This window comes from Puntigrus tetrazona, unplaced genomic scaffold, assembly GCF_018831695.1.
Source record: "Puntigrus tetrazona isolate hp1 unplaced genomic scaffold, ASM1883169v1 S000000683, whole genome shotgun sequence".
NCBI lineage: Eukaryota > Metazoa > Chordata > Actinopteri > Cypriniformes > Cyprinidae > Puntigrus > Puntigrus tetrazona.
Window position 1 is genome coordinate 214,570 of NW_025048297.1, and position 24,206 is coordinate 238,775.

Below are 24,206 nucleotides of genomic sequence, written 5' to 3' on the forward strand. Positions count from 1 at the left end.
ATCTATGGAAGAACAAGAACATCGCAGGCATCTTCAACTATGTTTCTACTGTGGCAATATGAATCACAGAAATGTAGAGTGTCCTCACAAGATGGCTGCCATGCCCCTGATAAATATTGATTACCTCTATTTGTTATGCAATAAGGCTTATATACTGGCTGTAAGTGTTAAGAACTGATCCACTGCATCTCATTCTGATAACGATGATCGACTCCGGGGCTGCCTTAAACATCACCAAGTCATTATGAAATACCACATCCCCACTCGTTATTGTGAATCTCCTATCAAAATCAAGACCATCAATGACAATCTCATGGGATCTGGAATAACACATCAAACACAGACTCTTACATTACAAGTGGGCATGTTCCATCGGGAAGACATCACATTCTACTTTGTGGATTCATTCCAAGTATGAGATAATTCTGGGACATCCATGGCTGTCAGCACATGATCCACACTTCTCTTGGGCCAAGGGTGAGCTCCTTAAATGGTCCCCATCATGCATCAATCATTGTTTTTCTGCTAAGCCTGTTACATGTTGTATCTCTAGTATTGAGACCTCAGAGACTCAGAAGGACGTAAAAATCCACTCATGTTATTGTTAACTCCAAGAGGTTTTCAGTAAGGTTAAGGCTACCCAATTACCCCCTCATAGACCCTGGGTGTGTGCGATTGACCTCCTTCCCAATGTCATGCCTCCAAAGCGTAAGGTTTATCCACTGTCCCTTAATGAGAGTCAAGCTATGGAGGAATACATTGAGGCTCTTAGTTATGGTTTTATTAAACCATCTACCTCACATGCTGTGGCTGTTTTTTTTTTCTTTGTCAGCAAGAAGGATGGAGGTCTTCATCCTTGTATAGACTTCAGAGGCCTCAACAATGGAGATTCAACGGGAACAACAGGCAGAACCAGCCCCTGCACAGTGCCCATCAGGAAAGCACTATGTACCAGAGAACCGTCATCAATGTATCATGCAATGGGTCCATACTTCCCTTGCTGCTGGACATCCAGGTATTTCAAGGACTCTCCACCTAGTTCAAAATTAATTTTGGTGGTCATCTATGTGCCATGATTTTACAGCCTATGACAATTCTTGTCAAGTGTGTGCACAGTCTAAGACCCCCAAAGAATTACCATCTGGCTTACTGAAACCACTACCGCTTCCTCAGTGCCCCTGGTCAAACCTCCCCATTGATTTCATTACAGATCTCCCTGCCTCGAACAATTTCAACATCCTTATCATTATTGATAGAATCTCTAAAGCTTGCCAACTCATACCAATGAAGGGTCTTCCTACTGCCATGGAGACAGCATTTGCATTATTTGAACACGTGTTCCGGACTTATGGGATTCTGGAGGATATCATCAGTGACAGAGGTCCACAATTCATGTCATAGGTATGGAGAGCTTTCTGTTAACATCTGGTTATCATCCCCAAGATAACACAGGTGGAATGGCTAAACCAGGAAATAGATTGCTACCTAGGATCGTTAACAACATTGCTGATCCGAATTCTTGCCCTGGACAAAATACGCTCAGAATTCCCTCACAAACACATCTACAGGATTAACCCCCTTCCAGTGTGTCCTAGGATATCAACCTGTCATGTTCCCGTGGTCTGGAAAACTCTCCATTGCACCAGCTGTAGATGAGTGGATCCGTCATAGTGAGAGGGTGTGGGGCAGTGCTCAGGAATCAGGAGATCCAAGCTAATCGAAGACGATGCCCACACCCTCCCTACCAACCTGGATAACGGGTCTGGCTCGCTACTTTTAGTGGAAGGGCCCTTTGTCCATCAGGTGAGAATCACTGAATATTTATGGGAATTGTCACTACCCCACATACAGGCTTTTGCTTATGTCAGGAAAGGCGGCAAGCAATCCAAAAACTAGGAAACAGTCCAAGATCAAAAATGCAGAGAAACTAAGAAAACATTGAAACTATAAACAAAGAAAAGGCTTAAACAATAATCAGCATCAAAGAGTGGGCAAGTGAAACCAGGGAACCTATCAGAACATGACACATGCAAATTAGGAACCAATCAGAAAACAACACAGGGGGTATGACATGAGGGGCAGGGGACACATGGGAAATGGAGTCCAAAACATGTGGCAAGAGTCCAAGGTGGAGTGCCCTCTAAAGTTCATGGGCACTCCAGCAGGTGATCGTGACAATCACAAAACATGTCTTTAAAAATTAAATCAATATATTTAAATCAATATATTAAAAACAACTTTTTTTTCTAAAAAATGCAGACATGTACATCCATATTTTTCACATATTATTGTAGAAAAGTTTGTGCAGAGTACAAAACAATTACATGATGACCAATATTGTGTAGCTGAAATATGCATAAATGTCAGGGCATGTCAAAACATCTCAAGGCCCCCAAAATCACCTCCAGAGAGTTAAACCTCTTAAGCTCAATCACTTCTTAAGAGGTGACTGGGGCTCCCGAGTGAGACCCCATGACATTGGTCGGGGTAATGTCTCTGTTCCTTCTTTCAATCAATCAATCAATCAATCAATCAATCAATCAATCAATCAATCACTTTTATTTATATAGTGCTTTTAACAATACTGATTGTATCAAAGCACTGAACAGTATCAAATAGGAGAACACAATGATAGGGATGTTATAATGATGAGATTGAATAATTTGTTATTAAATGCAGAGACAGTCCCTATAATTAAATCGACGTAATCACTAGTAAGTAAGTGCCCCAACTAAGCAAGCCAGAGGCAACAAGCGGCAAGGAACCAAAACCCCATCCATACAGAATAGAGAAAAAAAAACTTGGGGGAAACAAGGCTTAGTTGGGGCCAGTTCTGGTCGGACACCCAGCACTTAATTTCCGATTCAGTTTTAAATGCAGCTATGTCAGAGGGATTTATCACTAGCATGTGTTTCCCTGGATAATGTTGTATTCAGTACCATATCTACAAACAAGTTATACTTAAAGCCTGCCCTTTGAGAAGTACTGTGAATATTGTTATAAATTGTAGCTTGAGGTGGCACTGGAGAGGGAGCACTCGAGGTGCGGGCACTGGAGGGAGCACACGTGGCGCGATCACTGGACGGAGTGCATGTGGCGCGGGCACTGGACGGAGCGCACGTGGCGAGGGCACTGGACGTAACGCACGTGGTGCGGGCACTGGACGGAGCTCTTGGGGAACAGTCTCTAGGGTGCCCTCTTGAGGCAGGCATTCAGGCCAGCAGGCTAACAGGACGGCTGGGTCGAACCAGCGGGCTAACAGGACGGCTGAACGGGAAAAGGAACTCTGGATACAGGGGAGGTGCCCAGTCTAAGTCCAGGTCGACATCATCAAGCTCCTTTTGTAGATCCAGCAGCCCCAGGTGGATGATCAGCTCATCCTCAGCCGATGTGCAGTGGGCAGAGCTGACGGCTGTCTCCACCGTGGCGAACGCTGTTGCCGGCTCACGCACCTGGTCTGTTGCAGGTGCGTGCCAGACTCCACGACTGCGCCATCGGTGGGCACAGGCTTTGGCTCAGCGACGCGGGGAGATGATGGGCCGGGCTCTGGATCCTGAGTGGGGCTGGTGTCGTTGTCCATTGGCTGAACAGTCATCGGCGAATTACACCCACTCGATGTACGGAATATCCGGAATGCTGGATCTCTGTCAATCTTTAAGAAACTGCTGAAAACTCACATCTTTCAGCAATACCTGACCTCATCATAAAAAAAAAATAAAAATAAAAAAAATACTCTCACTGTCTCTGTCTCTCTTCTCATCCCCCTTGTTTATTCCTTCCCTTCTGGCATGTACTAATTTGAACACTCCCTGTGACTGGGTGTTATAAGCACTTACTCTGTCTGTTTGTCTCTCAAAAAAATGAATCGCTGTTGTACTCTCAATTGTAAGTCGCTTTGGAAAAAAAAGCGTCTGCAAAATGACTAAATGTAAATGTAAATGTACGCGGCGACGCTCTCTCGAGGGCCGTCCCCACACAGCTTCACTCGTGTGGTGGTGTTTAGTCCCCGGAAGTGGATTGAGCAGAGGAAGCTGTCCGGGTAGGGCGAGTGGTTCGCGAGGGCGAGGAAGTCATTCGTATAGCCCTCGAGAGAGCGAGGAAGTTCGGGTCGTCATACGGGGAATCCATGACAAAAAACAAAAAGGGAAATACGCCGCTTTACTGTTTTGGTCCGAACGTACTGTCACGTTCGTGGTTTCGTGGGAAGGAGCACTCAAAACGCAAAGTAAACTTAAACAGATTTAATCTTCTCAATGGGCAAAATACATATAAACAGGCAAGCAGGACAAAAACTATAATTTTTTTTAGGATTTTAATTTAGATATATACACCAGTGTGTGGTCTTCTCTTTGTTCTTGCTTTGCTTCATAAAATGTACTTCTAAAATTATGTAACTAACACTTTATTACTATTTAAGAAGACATTATTATTATTGTAAAATAAATTCATCAACATGCTTCCACCCTATCCAGAAACCTGCAGGAATGATTACAACCTTAGGTAGCTTAATGATTTATTTCATTGTGGTTTTTAAAAAGTTTCAAAGTTATTTGTCATGCTACACATATAAAGAAAAAGTCTACTTGTAAATCCAGTTACCTGCCAGTGTAGTTAATATTGAACAAGAACTTTGAACTTCTTGAAGCATTTCACTTTTTTCATTCTTGAAACTGTTTTTCTGAGGCACGGCAGTTGTCCTTTTACATTTCAGAAAATGAAAACGGCAGGAAAAGAAAAATTGACCCTAAGAAAGGAGCTGGGGCTCACCAGTGCTGTATCTTTGGTTGCAGGCACCATGATTGGTTCAGGAATTTTCATGTCTCCACAGTTTGTACTGGTGTACGTTGGGAGTTCAGGGGCAAGCTTGATCATCTGGGCAGTGTGTGGTATAGTATGCATGTGTACTGCTTTGTCATATGCTGAGATTGGAAGCATTATAAAAGAATCAGGGGGTCACTATAGCTATATTCTTCGAATTTATGGACCTTGTCCTGCATTCCTTGTTGCCTTTACAACCATGTTTGTTATAAGGCCATTAGGGATGATAGCTGGTTCCCTGAGCTTTGCTAAATATGCGTTGGCACCATTTTACCCAGACTGTACACCTCCCATACTAGTGTTAAAATGTACTGCTGCGGCATGTGTGTTAGTGATTGCAACTGCCAATGTGCTAAATATACGTTTTACCATGGCTATTCAGGTGGTATTTATGGTGGCAAAATTTGTAGGTCTAATGATAATAGTTACTGGAGGAATAATAACACTTCTTCAGGGAAATTGTGGTAGCCTCCACAATCTAGAAAGTGCCTTTGCAGACACAAAGCTTGGCATCAGTACTGTTGGAATGGCATTGTATCAATGCCTGTGGTCATATGCTGGGTGGTACAACTTAAACAATGTTACTGAGGAGGTGAAAAGGCCAGAGGTGAGATTCTGCAATGTATTTACTATGGGCAGTGTGGACATGCATAAAGTTGATGTCATTGTATAATTAATGTGATAAATGTCAAAACTATGGTTTATCACTGTAATCCTTTCATTAATAAAATTATTTTTGTCTTTCAGGTGAACCTGCCAAGGGCACTGATGATAGCTATTCCCATGGTAATGATTCTGTATATACTAGTCAATGTCAGTTATCTTGTTGTCATGACACCCACAGAGATGATATCATCCAGTGCAGTGGCTGTCACTTGGGGGTAAGAATTTTGAGTGCTGTACAAAAAAAAACATTTTTATATAATAGCGTTGTGTGTGATTGTTATGTGCTAAAATGCATAAAAATGCTGTTTATTTTACTTTATCTCAATATTATTGTTGGGACTGGGATTTTTTGTTTTATGATGTGTAAGCTATTTTATTGTGTTTCTGTAAAAGGAATAAAGTATTAGGAGGATGGGGCTGGGTGATGTCTGTTGCTGCAGCACTCTCAGCCTTTGGTTCTCTAAATGGATCATTTTTCAGTGGAGGACGAGTGTGTTATGTAGCAGCAAGAGAGGGACACATGGTAAGAAATTTACTTTGGAAAATAACTGAAAACAATGTTTCAAATCATTAATTTGAGTATATTGCAAAATTTGTCAATATAAAGAAGAATAAAAAAACATTTACTAAGTTGTACAGTACAGTTTGTACAAAAATATTATGCAAGTTGATATTCTGATCCTGCTTTTGAATGCTTTTTTGTTTTTAATAAAGATAATATGAGCCAAAAATGATTATACTGCTATACTTCTGCTGGAGGTCTGAGACATCTTGTCTAGATACATGGCATTGTGGGTTCTATCAAATAAGAATAATTGACTGACTCTGTTAAAAATTTTGGTAATGCTTTCTATGAAGCCTGTATTTATTTAATTATAAGGGTATTCATAGCCAATGATACAGATGTATGAATTTAATAGTAAATAAATTATGACACACAATGAGCACAATTTACACTTAAGTTACAATGGATATTTCTCATAGTTTTATATCTTATACCCTTTAGACAGCCGTTGATAAGCAAGTACATTTAATAGAGTATTAGTACTGTGTTTGCTAAATATATGCTAACAATTTATTTTTATGGTTCCTCAACAGACATACTGAGGATACTTTGCAAGTGTGTGAATGTTCTACTAATATTTTCTGTATTTATTTTAGTTTAAAGTATTAGCTAGCTTACATATCCTCAATATGAGCTTCACGGGAAGCATCAAATAGCACTCATCACTCACAAGATGTTGTAAGTTAATGTGTAGATCTTAAACAAAGATATGAAATAGTCCATTATAAATGAGGAAGATGTGATATGGTGTTCATACTGTGTTTTATATAATCATACTGTTAAAAGTTATAACAAATTGGCAATAACAATATTATTGCCATGGGTTGCTTGAGCGAAGGAGGACGAAGGAACCTGATTGTAAATTAAACAAAGTCTTTTAATAAATCCATAAATAAAGACCAAGGAAATGCAACTTCTAAACATGTTTTCAGACCGAACAAAGAAACCAAGCATTGAATACTCTTTAACACTATAACCTAAAACAATACACCTAAAAGGGCTATCCGGGTAAATTTTATCAACGTACATTAAGCTGAATAAATCTTATTTATTAAATTGACTAAATGATATATTTCACATAATTTACTAACTTTGCCTTTATTTATTAAACTGATAAACGCTAGTTAACTGAGTAAAAGGAGTTGTCTAGCAATGAAACATAAGTGGCAAGAAAATTAAACAGCCAAGCTACATGCACTCTATAGCGGGTAAATTTGACCAACGTGGTAGTCAATGACTGGGAAAGTTGAGAGTTTTATTGAAAATTTGTTATTTACATTTGAATTACAGCAATGGGTAAAATTTGTCATGTGGTGGTTCTAGTATTAAATACAAATATGAAGGAACTAAACATTAGCCCTTGGTCCAGCTACTATGGCTATTGATATATGCAAGAAGACCAAATAAAGGCAAACAGGAACTAAACAGGAATATACTGTACATGTGACAGTCATAATGTATTTATTAACCATAATGTATAATTTATGATTATTCATGAGATTTTATAATACATTAAAAGGTTTTATAAAATTAAATTATAATGCATTATGCACTCATTATAATACCTTGAAAATACCATTATAACTTCATAGAAAGTGTTACTGAAACTTTATAATGCGCCATGTTTGGATCTTCCAACCATACAATAATCTAAGCACAAACCTCAAAAACAACACAAAATGGGTCACTGAGCACAAAACCAAGTTTCTGCTATGATCATTCCAGTTCTCTGACCTGAACCCATAGAAAATGAGTGGGGATAACTGAAGAGAACTGGACATCTAAAGGGTCTGCAGTGATTCTGGATGGTCTCTGATCTTCTGTATCGTGTTTTCTAACCTCATCAGACATTACAGGAGAAAAATTTTAACTGGTAAACTGACAAACAAAGGTTTCAAAAGTACTGAATAAAATAAAATATTATTTGTGGCCAGTGTGTATTAGAGAAGAACATTTATTTCACAATAACATTCCCCCATAATTTATTTCATAATTTAAAATTCTTATACATTTTTTTAAACAAAAGATCAAAAAGATTAACAATACAGATAAATTTTCACAGCCTTCTTTGATCATATTTACTAAGGGTGCCAATATATTTGACTGCATATATTTATTAGTATTTTAATGCAATAAAAAGTACATATATGTTTCATGTCTTTTAGCCAGACATCCTGGCGATGGCTCATATGCACAGGCTTACTCCCTCTCCTGCCCTCATTTTCAACACAATCATTGCTCTCATTGTTCTTATTCCGGGAGACTTCCAGGCCATAGTGAACTACTTCAGGTATAGTGACTTTTGCATGCACTTTTAACATGTACCATTAATATAGTGCTTAAACAGTCTAAGTAAATTTAACTGAAAAATTATATGAATACAAACTTTGCTGCTGGCTTCAGAAAGCCTGACAAGAAAGAAGAAAGTAGCCCAGCTTTAAAAGTTTGAATGTGTTTAGTATATAGTAGTTAGAAGTTTGAATAAGCTTGAAGATGGAGATTTCACGCAGTCATGTAGTCACGTACAAAGACAAAGACAAACAGACACATGTGTGTTGGGTCTGGATGCCCCTTTAAGGTTCTTTACCGCCAAAGTCACTCTTGGTAAAATATAGACACAACAATTTGTTCAATGTAAGAGCTCGCAAGTGGCATCTTCAGTTGCAAGCGAGAGCAAAACCAGTCTGCCTTGGTTTGCATCTGAAATCCCCACCAGAAAACCTCCTTTTTATTGTGAAAAGATAAGAAAACACACCATGTTACAAAGTGGAGCATCGCATCATCATAACGTGATTCGTCCAAGGTTGAGTTCTGAAATTAAGATTGTCTTCCCAAAACTTTCGAGAAAACGGCCTTGGTGCACGATAAGCGGGAACTGAGTCCAAAATATAAGAGAACAAGCAATCTTTGAAGATATGCACACACATCTGCTCTGGAAATTTGCATCATGCAGTCACTTAATGTCAACATTAAATCATAGAAAATCATGTTTCATCTAACAATGTGATAAGAAGCAATTTTTTTGATGTGTTCTTTATGTGGGGTTGTTTGTTTAATATTCATTGTGTTCTATTTTTGCATGTTTCTGTTAAGGACTTTTATTTTGGTGTTGCGTCCTCTGAGAAGGAGGGGCTGGTGAGGTAAAAGGGAAACGCGGGAGAGGGGAGATTTTTAGCGGGCTCGGAGACGAGTGTGGTTGTCCTCCCAAAGCTGGCTCAATAAAAATTACTAGTCGTGGGTATTTTCAAGTCCTTCGTCTTTATTTACACCAGCAGAAACCTCACGCCTTACATATTTATTGGTGGCAGCGGTGGTTACCTCCGGCATCTTTGGAGAAGTTGCTGTTGGACTGGTATGGTGACAAAGCGTAAACTATATGATTATCACTGGCCTTTCGTCGTATACTGGATCAGTTGTACTGGTGGATTAATTTAGACTGAACCGTGTTTTGCTTTCCATACCATTACAAATTCGTGGACTGTATTCCGACAGACTATTTGTAATTTTAGAGTTTTTTTTTGTTTTCACCATCGTGTGAGTTTTCATTTCATGTTAAGTTATTTCGTTATTTCGTTTCTTTTCTGAGAAAAAGTGCAAGAAGACGTTTTGCGACTGGATTATTAGAAGTTGGCTTTTTGCCAGGATTGAACAGCGCTCACTTTTCTCACACGTGTGCGCGTTACTCCCTCCTGTGGCGGACTTCGGTAACTGCACATAGACTCAGAATCCAAGGACACGGTATTGCAAATAAGACTTAAACAAAAAAAAAAAAAAAAAGAAAAAGAAAAATAACTTCTTCATCGACCTTCACCATACTAAATCTGTCCTGCAGATCATTTTCATCAATAAGAGACTTTGCGGGATTGAACTGATAAAACACTTCATTGACTTCACTCTTTTGAAAAATGGCGGAGGACAATGGAACAAACACACACGTGCACTTCAGAGCTGTTTTACCCCCAGACTTCACTGGGGATGGCAACGAAAGTTTTTCTCAATGGGCTCGTCGTTTTCAAGTATGCTGTGAGACCTCAGGTATGGACAAACCTCAGCTTGCCAAAGTCCTTCCTTCAAGATTGGCAGGTGCTGCATTCAGTTACTGGGATAGTTTGGCAGATGACACAAAAGCTGATTATGACGCAACGTGTAGCAAATTGGCTGCAGTTTTTGATCAAAAACAGCTACTAAGAACATTTCAAACTTACTTGCATGCCAGACCGCGTCTGAGTAACGAGCCATTGGAAGTATATGCTGCTGAATTGACCCGCCTTGTTCACCAAGCTTTTCCAGATTATGGAGCATCGGCCATTAAAGGTGAAATTTTGCGGAGATTTATAGCTGGACTTGAACCTGCATTGCAAACTAAGTTGTATGAGTTTGGTGTTACTACACTGGAAGAAGTCATTAAAGTAGCTGGTCGGTGTGAGAGGGCACGTTCCGCAGCCACTGAGACTTTTTCTCTGCCAGCACCTGCTTCACCTCAGCCTGCCGCAGTGCACAGCCTCACAACAGAATCTGCCAATATGCTTGCAGCTCAGCTCAGCGAACTCCATCTGAAAGTAGACAAACTTCAGTCGGTTGTTACTATGCTGACACAACCCAAGTCTCCTTATACCAGTTCAGTCTTATCTCCTGACCGTCGCTTCGCCTATCGTCAGCGATCCCTGTTCCTGAGAGAGCAAAAGATGATCGATATTTGTCACCTTCTCGCTATCATTTCACTGCATCTGATGAGCCCTACTGCAGGGAAGGTCTCCTGTACGTTCCACTGACAGCTATCACAGACCACGAGGAGCCCTAGGCCGAGTTATCAGCAGCAGCGAGGCTATGACAAACCTTTACACTATGACAGTCGAGATGTTCGCTTTAGCCCTCAGAGGAGATCTGCTGCATACAACGACTCAGTGACTTCTCAATCCAGCTACTGGCGTCATTCGAAGGATGACAGCAGCCCAGGTGGGGACCGAGATCGACAGAGGGGTGAGCAGTACTACAGACACCGCTCTCCAAGTCCACAACGACCACATTCACGCCATGTACATTTCTCCGAACATCAGAGGTCGGGAAACGAATGGTAGCTGGAGATGAGGGCCAATCTTCAGTTCAACTGTCAGCGGCCCATAGTGACAACAAAGTGGGATCTTCGGACTCTGCGATCTGGACACCATACATAAAAGGACTCATTGATGATCAAGAAGTCAGTGTTTTCCTTGACACTGGTGCTGGTTTGTCACTCATTAGTGAGTCTTTACGCCAGCGTATCCCTGCCTTGAAACATCGACCCTTACTGAAAAGTTTCCAGGTGGCACACACTGACAGGACAACAATTAGACATTTTAGGCTCATTACCTGTCACGTCTTGGGTCACACACATTCAGTATGAACATGTTTGTTGTAAGAGACTCTAGACAGGATGTTCTTCTTGGGTGGGACTTTTTCAAAACATATGGTGCCTCAGTTGACACAGCCTGTGGGGCTTTTATGTTTAATGATGAGAAAATTTCCCTTCTCAGTTCCTCACATGCATTGCCATTTTGCTGTAATGTGTTCTTGCTCTCACAAGTCTCAGTCCCTCCCCTGACAGAGATTGTTGTTCCTGCCTCAGTAGCATGTTCCTCAGAATCAAGAACGCAGCTTCATGGTTTTCAGGGTATTCTAGAACCGAATTTGACATTTGACAAAGACTTGGCTGTTGCTCGTAGCTTCTCTAATGTTGAAAATGGGCTCACAGTAGTTCATCTACTTAATCCTACACACCAAGACATTGAGCTGCCCAAAGAAACCCAGTTAGGTCAATTTTACACTGTACGTAATGTGCCTTCTGATTTCTATAGGCCTGTAGATAGTCTTGTGGCTCAGGTTAGCCTTCCAAGCCCTTCATGCCAAATACCTGATGTTCACATGGGTACTGACACACTTACTTCCAGTGAGGTAGAAGTAGTTAACTCCCTCCTACAAGAGAACTGTGATGTCTTTAGCACCACCTCTACCGACCTAGGAAGGTCTGATTTGATTAAGCATAGCATACAGACATCCTCTACGTCCCCTGTGCGTCAAAGAGCATACCGTACATCCCCTGTCCTTCGAAAGGAAATTGACAACCAAGTGCAGAAACTTCTTGATGCTGACTTAATTGAATCTAGTCATAGCCCATGGGCATCCCCAGTGATACTGGTCCGTAAGAAGGATGGCTCTTACAGATTTTGCATCGATTACAGACGTTTAAATTCAGTTACTATCAAAGATGCACACCCACTTCCACGTGTGGACGACAGTTTAGATGCCCTTTCTGGGGCCACCTTGTTTAGCACTCTAGATTTGTCCAGTGGCTACTGGCAGATTCAGATGGACGATTCTAGCAAGGAGAAAACTGCCTTTACTACAGATGATTCCCTCTATCATTTTAAGGTCATGCCCATGGGCCTTACTAATGCCCCCCCAACATTTCAGCGACTGATGGAGCTTGTTCTCCGTGGTCTCCATTGGTCCAATACTCTAGTATATCTTGATGACATAATAGTCTTTAGTAAGACCTTTACAGACCACATTCATGATCTCTCTGAAGTGTTTGGTAGGTTACGGCAAGGTGACCTCAAACTCCATCCTCAAAAGTGTCAGTTTTTCAAGCAGTCTGTACTTTTCTAGGACATGTTGTTTGAAGGATGGCATCCAACCAGATCCCAAAGTGACTGAGAAAGTACTGACCTGGCCTCGTCGACTACACCTACAGAGGTTAGAGCTTTCATAGGCCTCTGTTCCTACTACCGGCGTTTTATCAAAGACTTTGCGGAAAAGGCAGCCCCCTTACATAATCTGACAAAGAAACATGCCAAATTTGCATGGAGTGAACAATGTGAGGACACTTTTCAGCATTTCAGACATGCTCTATCTTCTCCACCTATTCTCACCTACCCTGACTTTAGCAAGTCTTTTATTCTGTATACGGATGCATCTCACCATGCCCTTGGCTCCGTTCTTGCACAACAACAACAGGGTGTTGAGAAGGTAGTAGCCTATGCCAGTCATGTGCTAAGTGCAACAGAGCGCAACTGGTCCACTTTTGACAGAGAATGGTGGGCTATTGTTTGGTCTGTTAGACATTTTTCGCACTATTTGCAAGGGTGCCCCTTTGTAATTGTGCCCCTTTGTAACAGTGTCAAAAAGATGATGTCACACTGAGGACAGTGAATGAGTGGTTGACGGAAGGAAGGAGACCTCCAGCTTGGGCACTAAAGAAAGGTTCGTCAGAGCTCAAAGTATACTGGCGACAGTTTGATAGACTGCATTTGCAGGATGGGAAAATCTACCGTTTTGCCTGTAACAAACCAAAAGAGCCACCTACTCTTCATGTAGTCATTCACAGCAAAGCTGTTGCTCAGGTGTTACAGTTTTTACATGGCCATTCCACTGTAGGTCACCTTGGACATAAAAAGACACTTGCAAGAGCTAGAGAGCACTTCTACTGGCCATACATGGCTAGAGACATAGAGAACTACTGCCAGCAGTGTGTCCCATGTCAGTCAAGATCTATGCCAGTCCCACATCGTGTAGCTCCCCTTCAGACTATCCATGCCGCTCATCCTTTTGAAAAAGTGGCAGCTGACATTACCAAGCTTCCTGTGTCACCATCAGGCCATAAATATGTCCTTGTCCTCCAAGACTATTTCACAAAGTATGTGAATTTGTACCCTATGAAAGACCAAAGAGCTGTAACGGTTGCACAATGTATTTTTGAACAGTATGTCACGGAGCATGGTGTTCCTGAATATCTTCATACAGATCAAGGCCGTCAGTTTGAGGCAGACTTAATCAAGGAGTTGTGTTCCAAGTTGGGTGTCACCAAAACCAGAACTTCTCCTTATCATCCTGAGGGAGATGGTTTAATCGAAAGGTTCAATCGCACCCTAAAAGACCAGCTGAGCAAATGTCTGTACCAGCAAACAGAGCCATGGAATACCATGTTAAGGGCAGTACAGTTCTCTTATAATACTAGTGTACACAGCAGCACTGGATACACCCCTTTCTTCCTTGTTCATGGACGTGAAGCTAGACTTCCGGTGCATTTACTCTTTCCTTGTCCTACTGAAGCTTCTAGTGCCTCTGCCGGCACCCCAGCAGAGTATGCTACGTCTGTCTACAGGAAATTGCAGTTCGCTTTCAAGTTCCGTCAGGAGAATCAGGAACATGCTCATGAGCAGCAAAAAGCACAATATGACAAAAAGGCGAAGTATACCACATACAATGTTGGAGACTTGGTTTGGTTAAATGATCCTGCTCATTCCCGATGTAAACTGGCCCCACGTTGGAAAGGACCCTACATTATAACAGGAAATGTTCAGACAAATGATGATCATTCTGTGCTGTATGCTATTAAGCCAAAAGGAATGCTTGCAAAGACAGCGCAAGTGGTACATCATAATCGTCTTAAACCTTACCTGTCTTCCACCTATCCGCTTGGACAAACAGACGCATCATCTCCCATATTACAGCCTGTTAAAAGGGAAGCACCCCCTAGTACTTCCAATTCTTCTACACTTGCTGCCCAGGAGAACTTGCCTTCTGTTGTCTTTACTGGTGAGGTTCCTAGTCAGAGTCCAGCTAGGTCTTTGCTTTTGGGGCAGTCCCCACTGAACTTATCTCGGAACACTGGAGAGATTAATCTCACACAGTCTGATGACATGGACAATGTATCTTCAAACATGGACCAGCCTCAAGATGTGACTCTGCAGGGTATGCTAAACCCTAGACCGCTAGGTCGCAGGCCTGTGAAATTGCCTGCAAAGTTTAAAGATTATGTTGTGAAGTAAAAAAAAAAAAAAAAAAAAAAAAAGTTCTTTGTCTTAGAACCTTTGCTGTAGTCCACATACACACCCTGTATTATGTTTATTGAAAATTTGGGTTATATTGCAAGAATAACCTGCACATTGTTTTGTTTGGTTTAAGAACATTTGATACTTTTTGTATGCTGCCATTCAGCTAACCAGGCTAACCATATTTCGTGCTGACAGAAATGCTGCACTGTGCGTTAAGACTCTCGGTGGTGGCATGTGTGTTTATATTAACACGGAATGGTGTAAGGACTTCTCTGAGTCTAAGAAGTCTGCGGTTTTCTGCCTCAATGACCATCGTCTCATTGCACTCACACCAATTGTGATGAAATGCTTTGAGAGACTTGACATGAGGCACATGAAGTCACAGCTACCACCCTCACTGGACTCATTACAGTTTGCACATTGTCCAAACCGCTCTACGGATGATCTCAACCTTTCACACCTGGACTCTAAAGGAAATTATGTTTGAATGCTGTTCATTGACTTCAGTTCAACATTCAACACCATTGTCCCTGAGCAGCTTATAGAGAAGTTGAGCCTGCTGGACCTGAACTTCTCTCTGTAACTGGATCCTGAATTTTATGACAGTCAGACCTCAGTCAGTCCGGATCAGGAACAGCATCTCCAGCACCACCACACTGAACACTGGAGCTCCTCAGGGCTGTGTGCTCAGTCCACTGCTGTTCCCTTTGCTGACTCAAGACTGTGCAGCGATGCACAGCTCCAACCACATAATCAAGTTTGCTGATGACACAACCGTCAGGTGCAGCAGTTTACAACATGGTGTAGAGCCAACAATCTGTCTCAGAACGTCAACAAGACCAAGGAGATGATTGTTGGCTTCTAGAAAACACAGAATGACCATTCTCCGATGTCCATCGATGGATCCAGGGTGGAGATCACCAAGAGCACCAAATTCTTTGGTGTTCATCTAGCGGATAACTTCACCTGGTCACTCAACACCAAGAAATCCCAGCAGTGCCTATACTATAACAAGCGCTATATAAAATTTAATTTTCAGATAGAATGAGCCAAGAAAGAAATTGAACTTGGACTAAAAGTTAAAAATTATTAAATGCCCATGAGAAGGATGCAATACTAATGCAATAATAAAATTAGCAAAGTTAAGGAATGACCATTGGGCAGCGAAATGCTCATAAGGCCAGCAGTGTCAGAAAAACAGGTGAAACAGAAAAGACACATGTAAACTGCAAAAGAATTATGAATTAATGTCAACAAATAGGTGAGAAACTATCAGGATTTATTCAGTCGCCAGCACAAGCATTTTCCAGAACCTTCCTGGAGTGTCCACAAGTGCGATGTTTCAGGTTCTCAGAGACTTTGCTTGGGTGCAAAATCCTAAAAAAGTTAATTTTAGGATAGGATAGGAGGATAGGAGATGGACTAAAATGAGATCCCCAAACTTACTGCAAGATACTGGAAGATAAATTCTTTAAACAGCAGTTCAAGTGATGTGATGCTGTTATAGGCTACATAATACTGATATTAACATGCTCATGGGTGGTTTTTTTTTCGTGTGTGATCATTTACCTGCTCCACGGATAAATCTGGATAACTTTCACTCTTCAAACCGTTTACCTTTAGGACTGCTGTACCAACATCAGATATTCATTGATATTTTAGCATTCTAGTATGTTTTTTTTTTTTTTTTCTTTTATCCATGGAAAGAAGCAGCAAAGACTTGAATATCAAGTATGGCTTACATGTTTAACTTGTTGAACAGTTTTCAGGAATGACTTTGCAAAGTCTGTTTACATCTCTGTGGTTAGATCAGTGTCCTTAATAATGTGTCTTTGACCTTCAGTATGTATGTTTAATTATACTGTGTTGTAAAACAATACAACAAATTGTAAAAAGCCAGTTTTCAATCTCCTCATATTCTTTCTTAGCTGCCGCTAAGTCACAGTCACTGGCTGGCCATTAGGGGAGGGTCCCTTTGTCCCTCAGCTGAGAATCACTGAATATTATCATCATCGTCACTCCCCCACTGCATGAAGATTGAAAGCAGCAGCAAATGGAAAATTATGAAACTGTAAAAAATAAAAGCAATGACAATGGCAAATTTTGATCAAGTTGTTTATTTTCACTGTACCTCTATATATCTTTCTTTCTCTCTAACATTGTTCCCTACCATTGTTTTCTAGCTTTGCTGCATGGTTCTTTTACGGGATGACAGTATCAGGTCTTCTGTACTTGAAAATTAAGAAACCTGAAATTCCCCGAACAATTACGGTAAGAACATCATGCACCTAAGATAAGTTACCCCGAATGCACAGTCTACTCATCCATTAATATAATTTTTTTCACATTTTGCAACTATTATCAAGTTGTGAGAAATTGAGATTGTCTGCAATACTGTGTAAAGGGCTTATTTTGAAAATGATAATTTATATTGTTTTAATATGCAGTGTGAAGTACAAATTTTAAAATTAAAAAAAAAAACTGTAATTTCTTATTTAGAAATTTGCAATGTTAGTTTCCTTTTAAATGGGAACATGCATGACATAACAAATGGCATAAGTGACAGTCTAGCAGTCTCTCTGGAAATGAAGAAGAGAGGCCACACCACACGTTAGCGAAGCCCAATAAGTGAAAGTCACACAAAACACAATCAGTGAGAAAGGAGAGACTTCAGTGTCACAAACACCACACAGGTGTGCCAGGGAAACAGTCCAAAACAATGTACATGTGATGTATCCAAAATATTAACATACTATATCCAAAATGATAAATAAATTGCAAAATGACTAAATGTAAATGTAAATTAAACATTCTTAACTATCAATGGAAACTTTAAATAACCTAAACAAAAGAAAATGTGTTACATAAACAAGTAAAAAGTTAAAAGAAAATGGCACTCTCCTTACAAACAAATTTATACACACAGACAAATACAGATTAAATCAAAACAACTACACAAAAGCAAAAAACAAAAGGTAAAAAAGAAAGAACATAGTAACATTTACAATTACCTTGCAATTTATGAGCAATTTATTCACAAAGAGATAAAGACCATACTCAGTTGCCCAGGACTGCACCAAAAAGAACATTTCTGGATCAGGACAAAGAGGAAAACATATTTGCTTCTTTGTTTCATTTATTCATAAAGCACAATTAAAACAACACAAGGTTGACTAACATGTTGTAAATAGAGACCCACATCAAAGAAGAATGAGGAGGATATATGAGATAAGCAAGTAAAACAAACAACATAAAATAGCGAGACTTTTAAAAGGCCTGAGTGAGGGTTAAAGTCTCAGCTTTTTTAATCTAAAATGCAAATTCCCATTCCACATCCATATCCATATCCATATCCATATCCATGCACTTTGTAAAAGTGTAAGGAGCCAGGGAGAGTCTGAAGGGAAAGAACCTCCTTATAGATGAATCTCAACCCAGGTAAAAAAAAAAAAAAAGTTCCCCAGGACACAATATGTTAATTTTAATGAAACAATTGTAAAGTTACGGTACTCTTTCTGTGTGTGTGTGTGTGTGTGTGTGTGAGTGTGTCTTGTTTGTCAGATGTGGGGTTAGTCCGATGGCAATTCAACTCATTATCTTCTAACCTAAAGCAACAAAATGAACACAATCATATATATATATATATATATATATATATATATATATATATATATATATATATATATATATATATATATATATACAACCATTGTCTTTCTATATACTCTTCCAAGGTACCTATAATTATTCCCATCCTGGTGTTGCTGGCCGCAGTCTTCCTGGTACTGGCACCCATCATTGATGACCCTCAGATTGAGTACTTCTATGTGACCCTCTTCATGCTGAGTGGCATTGTGATTTACATCCCTTTAATTCATTTGAAACTGTTCCCAGGATTGTTAAATAAACTCACAGTCTTCCTTCAGCTGTTCTTAGAAGTAGCACCAACTGCCAAAAACCTGTAATGCAGAGGGAATAGACCTGTCAAATTCAGATGTTATAGATTCTCACAATCCTAAATTTAAGTTTGAAGAGAAAAAAATCTCTTAGTAATAATCTTCAAATTTATCTATATGAAAGATGGTAAGCTGGAAATATTTGATAGTAACTATTCTTAATTCATCTTTTGGTAACACATTACAGTAAGATTTTACAATTCCTGTGAAGAAACTATTATTTTTTTTAATGTTAACGGCTTTGTTGATTCTTTGTTAATAGTCTAGCTTTAAAGAAACATCTTCAACTGTAACAGTATTTAGAAGTAATTTTAGATCACATTCTACATCTGTAAAAAATAAAGTGATTTATCATTACTTATGTTGTACGGCTGTTAATATTATTTTATTTTAATATTATTTCATAATGAATATTAAAATAACATTAACAATGCCAAACGCCAAGATGGCAATGCATACGAGCACCAGACCCTGAAACTACTCCGAAATCATGCAGTAACTAACCTGAATGACGACACTGTACACAGCCTTATGACCACGTGTAGCACAGGGTACACGTTATATTCAATTAAATGTATTGCTCTTAATATCTTGCTCCACTGTTTGTTTAATCTAACTGCAACTCAGAAATATAGGAGTATACTTTTAATCAAATTATTCCCCTAAGTATATAAAACATAATAATAAAATAATAAAACAAAATAAAAGAAAAAATAAACAAATCACAACGTAAGTAAAACAGATTCCAATATAAAATTGAAATGAAAATAACACTGGTTTCTTGAGTACTCAAATGAATCCTTGGTGGTATATTTTCTGTTACTCACACAATGAATTAACTGTCATTTTCAGATATATAATCCACATTTACTGTACAAAATATATCCTCTTTCTGGAGTAGGTTCAAACATGTTCAAATCTTTTGAGATCAGTTCCGTTTCTCAATCACTTATCTCAAATCCAACAATGTAGCAGTAATTCACTGTCCACAATGTCTTCTGAAATCCTTTCCTTTTGAAGAGAAAAGGTCAATTTCCAGTTCTGGAAACTTTGGTCTCCTTTCAGATTCGATTCGGTCGGCTCGCCATCAAAGAAAACATCCAAAGCGAATCCATGGAAAAAAACCTGACCTATTAAAATAAGCCAGTGTTTCAATAACACAATTTCAAATAGGTGTCATCTCAAAATTATCTTACATTATGATAAACATTTTGTTTCACAGAATATAACAATAATATTTGCATAAATTGCCTAATATGTTACATTTTCTACAGGCTCACGTGTATCAGATACCGCGGCCACGTGAACTGCAACCACGTGCGATTAACGATCATCAATTTAACAAATAACAGTGCAAAACACACATATACATAAATTTCAATAAAGATTTAAACACTTAACTGTAAAAAAAAATTGTGCATAACCCCAGTTTAACAACATTTAACTGAATAACTCACCAAATCCAGTATTCCCTCGCGAAACTCAAAAAACAAAATCCTTTGAAACAAAAATAATTACTGGATGTTAGCAATCAAAATCTCCCCTCTTGAATCACTACAAAAACAAAATCTTTACTTTACTTTTGTAAAGTATATTTTCCTTAATCAGGAGCTCTATTTCAACTTAGCAACCTTTCTCCGCGGTTTACTCATTCTACTACCTAGTCAGAGAAAAAAAAATGCATAAAGCGGCTCATTGGTCAACTACGTCATCTACGTAATTTTCTTTTTTTTCTAATTACTTAATTTAAATTAACAATTATATATGCATGAACTTCCAATAATAAACACAAAACTATTTATAAATATATACAAAAATAATTGTAAACCTGGAACAAAAGTTAGTCCGGGTTACACACGGCTTGCTGTGTGGACCAGGCCCTCAGTCCCTCAGTGTCTCCTGATGCCGAAGGCCAGGGAAGAGGACGCCGCAAGCTGTGTTCAAGGAAATGGAAGCGCAGTAAACGGGCATCATCCAACATCCAGACACATGTGTCTATGAGAGATGCTACAGAACAGTAAGGGAAGACAAAATTGCATGTATGTTCATTATTGTTAAATGCAGACCATTTTATTTACCTCAGGAATTCACTACCATCTACACTATCTGAGATTACATTCCACCCAGAGCTAATGCTAAGGTGGCTCTGAGCGAGCTGTACAAAGCTATTAGCGAGCTGCAGATTAAAACCTGGTGAACAGGATCCATCTCTGCTCTTCAGGACTGTTTTGAGTGTACTGACTGATGCGCTGAATGACTTTTACACACAGTTTGAGGCATGGGAATAACACAGCGGTGAGGAAATCCACCCCTCAATCAATCAATCAATCAATCATTTTTATTTATATAGCACTTTTAACAACACAGGTTGCATCAAAGCACTGTACAGTATAAGGTAGAAGAGTACAATGACAGGGATGTATAATGACGAGAGTGAGCAATTTGTTATTAAATGCAGAGACAGTCTCTGTAATCAATTCAACGATAATCACTAGAAGTTAAGTGTCCCCAACAAAGCAAGCCAGAGGCGACAGCGGCAAGGAAACAAAACACCATCCATACAGAATGGAGAAAAAAAAGCCTTGAGAGAAACCAGACTCAGTTGGGGTCAGTTCTCCACTGACCGGACGCCCAGCACTTTTTTAAACGCAGCTGTGGCAGATAGTGTAAGTGGCTTAGTGTGTGTGTGTGTGTATCGGATCGCAAGACCCTCCAGAAGATACTAAGGACAGCTGAAAAGATCATTGGCATCTCTCTGCCCTCTATCATGGACATTTACACTACACGCTGCATTCACACACTTTATGTGGCCAAGACACTGTCTTAGCTCAGTATGTGAGTTTTTGTATTGTGTTTGACTTTATGTAGCACCAGGTCCAGGAGAAACGTTGTCTCATTTCACTATGTACTGCACTGCTATATGTAGAAACTTGACTTGACTTGACTTGACTACTGTAACAAATATATTACTCACTGTTAGTTCATGTTAATTAACGCATCAGCTAACATAAACAAAGCAGAACTTATTAGATACTAACTGTTTGTGTGTGTGTGTATGTGTGTGTATGTGTGTGTGCACCTGGTATTTGTCCCATTATGTCCCACAAGGATAGGAATACTAGTAAATGTTGACGTTGTGGGGACATTTTTAGGTCCCCGTGAGGAATCAAGCTTATAAAACACACAGGATTTAATTTTTTGACAATCTAAAAATGTCAGTAGTTTCCTGTAAGGGGTAGATTTAGGTTTGTGTAGGACAAAAACACATACAGTCTGTACAGTATAAAAACCATTACACCTATGGAGAGTCCCCATAAAACATGGAAACACAACATGTGTGTATGTGTGTGTAACAAAGCGTCAGCATTTAACCACATGTCCAAATATATAAATTGCATAACCCCAATCATAAATATAACAATAAACAGGGAATATTGAGGTCACCAACAGTTGTATCAGTTATTTAATGTGTCTTTATGGACGTTTTATTATATTACAGACAGACATAATCTTGTCTCTTCATTTTAATTGGACAGCAATACATTCAGTCATGTCTTGTAATTTGATAAACAGGCATGTGCATTGAAAACCAGTGGCCACTCTTTGCCACACTCGTGCAACACGTCTCTCACATATAGTTGATCAGATTGTTGATTGCGGCTTGTGGAACATTGGTCCACTCCTCTTCAATGGCTGTGCAAAGTTGCTGGATATTGGCAGGAACTGGAACATGCTGTTTTATACACTGTAATGAGCGAAAAGTAAAAGTAATCTGAGAAGTGATCTCCAAAGTAATAAAGGACTTCAAAAAGAGAACAAATAACACCCTCTCTCCCTGCTGGTTTATGACAGCCTCTTCACCTCCTAAATCACCTCCTTCTGCCCAAAAGAGTTGACTTAAAGTTTATTAAGAATAAAGCATTATATGCCATGTGTCTTGTGAACCTGTTGTTTCTTACTTTCATGTTTGGTCTCATTTGAAAGGCCTCAGTGCGATTGGTAAATTGTTCTAACTTTCACAGAAATCACTTGTATTATGGAGTCAGACCGGGGAATCAATGAACAGAATTGGGGGCACGTCTTTGAGATCTTGAAGTCTGGCCACCAAACTGACTTAGCATGCAATTTCTTAGGGATCGCATAAAAATATTTCTTTTTTTGAGTCTATTGAAGAAATGGCTTAATTAAGGTAAGCGATCTGCCGGGTAGCCGCTGATTAAGACCTGGGGGGTATTCCAGAAATCTTGGTTAACTTACCGTTTGATAAATCATAACCTCTGGGTTGATTTACCCCAAACAGGCATACCATGAGTATGTCGGTTCCAAAACACCTGAGAAGAGTTAGTTTAATTAACCTCCAACTGGTTACCCAGAGTTAATGTGTGTGCACGGTGCATATATAAAGACATTTTCAACGGATCTCTGATTTCACGAGTCACCATGGAAACTCGAAAAAAAGAGAGCAGCATATTTCATAGAGGCGGAGTTGGAGGTTTTAATGCACGCTTATGAGGAGTTTAAGCCAATAATATTAAAAAGAAGCAATACAGCTGCATCAGCTAAAGCAAGAGAGTTGGCTTGGCAAAAAATAGCGGACAGAGTAAATGCGTGAGTGTATTAAATTACAAATTTGGTATTGGCCCCCGTTTTTATAATGCAAAATAATGAAGTATGATTTATACATCCTTTTGAATATGTTATATCACTATGAAAGCATTTACTTTTGCTGCCATTTATTTCTTTAGTTATAATAATAATGTATATTTCTTATTTAATAAGGAGTAATCCTTCTGGAGCCACAAGAACTTTAAGCCAAGTCAAAATGAAACACAAAAACATTCTGCAAAAAGGTAATATTTGATTACACAATTATTGAACTATTATTATAACAGGATTTAGTATATTCATTCTGTCATGTAGCTAATAGAAAGAAGACTGAAGCCCTCACCACCTCCACTCATCCCATCTGAGGAGCTGGCTCTGTCCCTTAATAAAGGGCGACCAGTAGTTGCTGGCATTCCAGGGGGCAGTTCATCGCACACACCATGCACCACAAGTGATGGTGAAAAAATGGTGAAATGTAAGTTTAACTCTATGATTTTTCATTTTTTGTCCTCATAAATTACTATCTGTCACTTAAAGGTTTTTTGAACAAGATTAATTTTTTATGTAGGCTTATTTTATTTAACTGCATATGATGTATAGGCTACTGTGATCTTAGACATGTTACTCTTTTCATGTATTATTTTCTTTGATAATATTGAGAATTTTATGGGTTGTGTGTTCTTATAGATACTGTTGGACGGATTGTATTATTGGACCCTCCAGAAAGAACAGTCTGTCACAGTCGTAAATGATTTGTTGTCAGGTACCTTTAGTTGCTTTTAG

General features: G+C 39.3%; 1 protein-coding gene across 2 annotated transcripts in view; it reads left to right on the top strand.

The window, feature by feature from the left end:
* Positions 1-19,150, top strand: part of zmp:0000001267 (b(0,+)-type amino acid transporter 1) — a 29,720-nt gene extending 10,570 nt beyond the window's left edge. Inside the window, exons 1-6 of one of the 2 annotated variants that reach the window (XM_043232790.1) lie at positions 4,656-5,425; positions 5,566-5,699; positions 5,878-6,007; positions 8,215-8,339; positions 17,046-17,133; positions 18,597-19,150. In XM_043232790.1, coding sequence (XP_043088725.1) covers positions 4,715-5,425; positions 5,566-5,699; positions 5,878-6,007; positions 8,215-8,339; positions 17,046-17,133; positions 18,597-18,827 — 1,419 coding nt within the window. In that variant the 5' untranslated portion in view covers positions 4,656-4,714 and the 3' untranslated portion in view covers positions 18,828-19,150. Of the gene's footprint in view, positions 1-4,655; positions 5,426-5,565; positions 5,700-5,877; positions 6,008-8,214; positions 8,340-17,045; positions 17,134-18,596 lie in introns of those variants that run through there. The other variant, XM_043232789.1, reaches the window with a different exon arrangement.
* Positions 19,151-24,206: the final 5,056 nt, after the last annotated feature.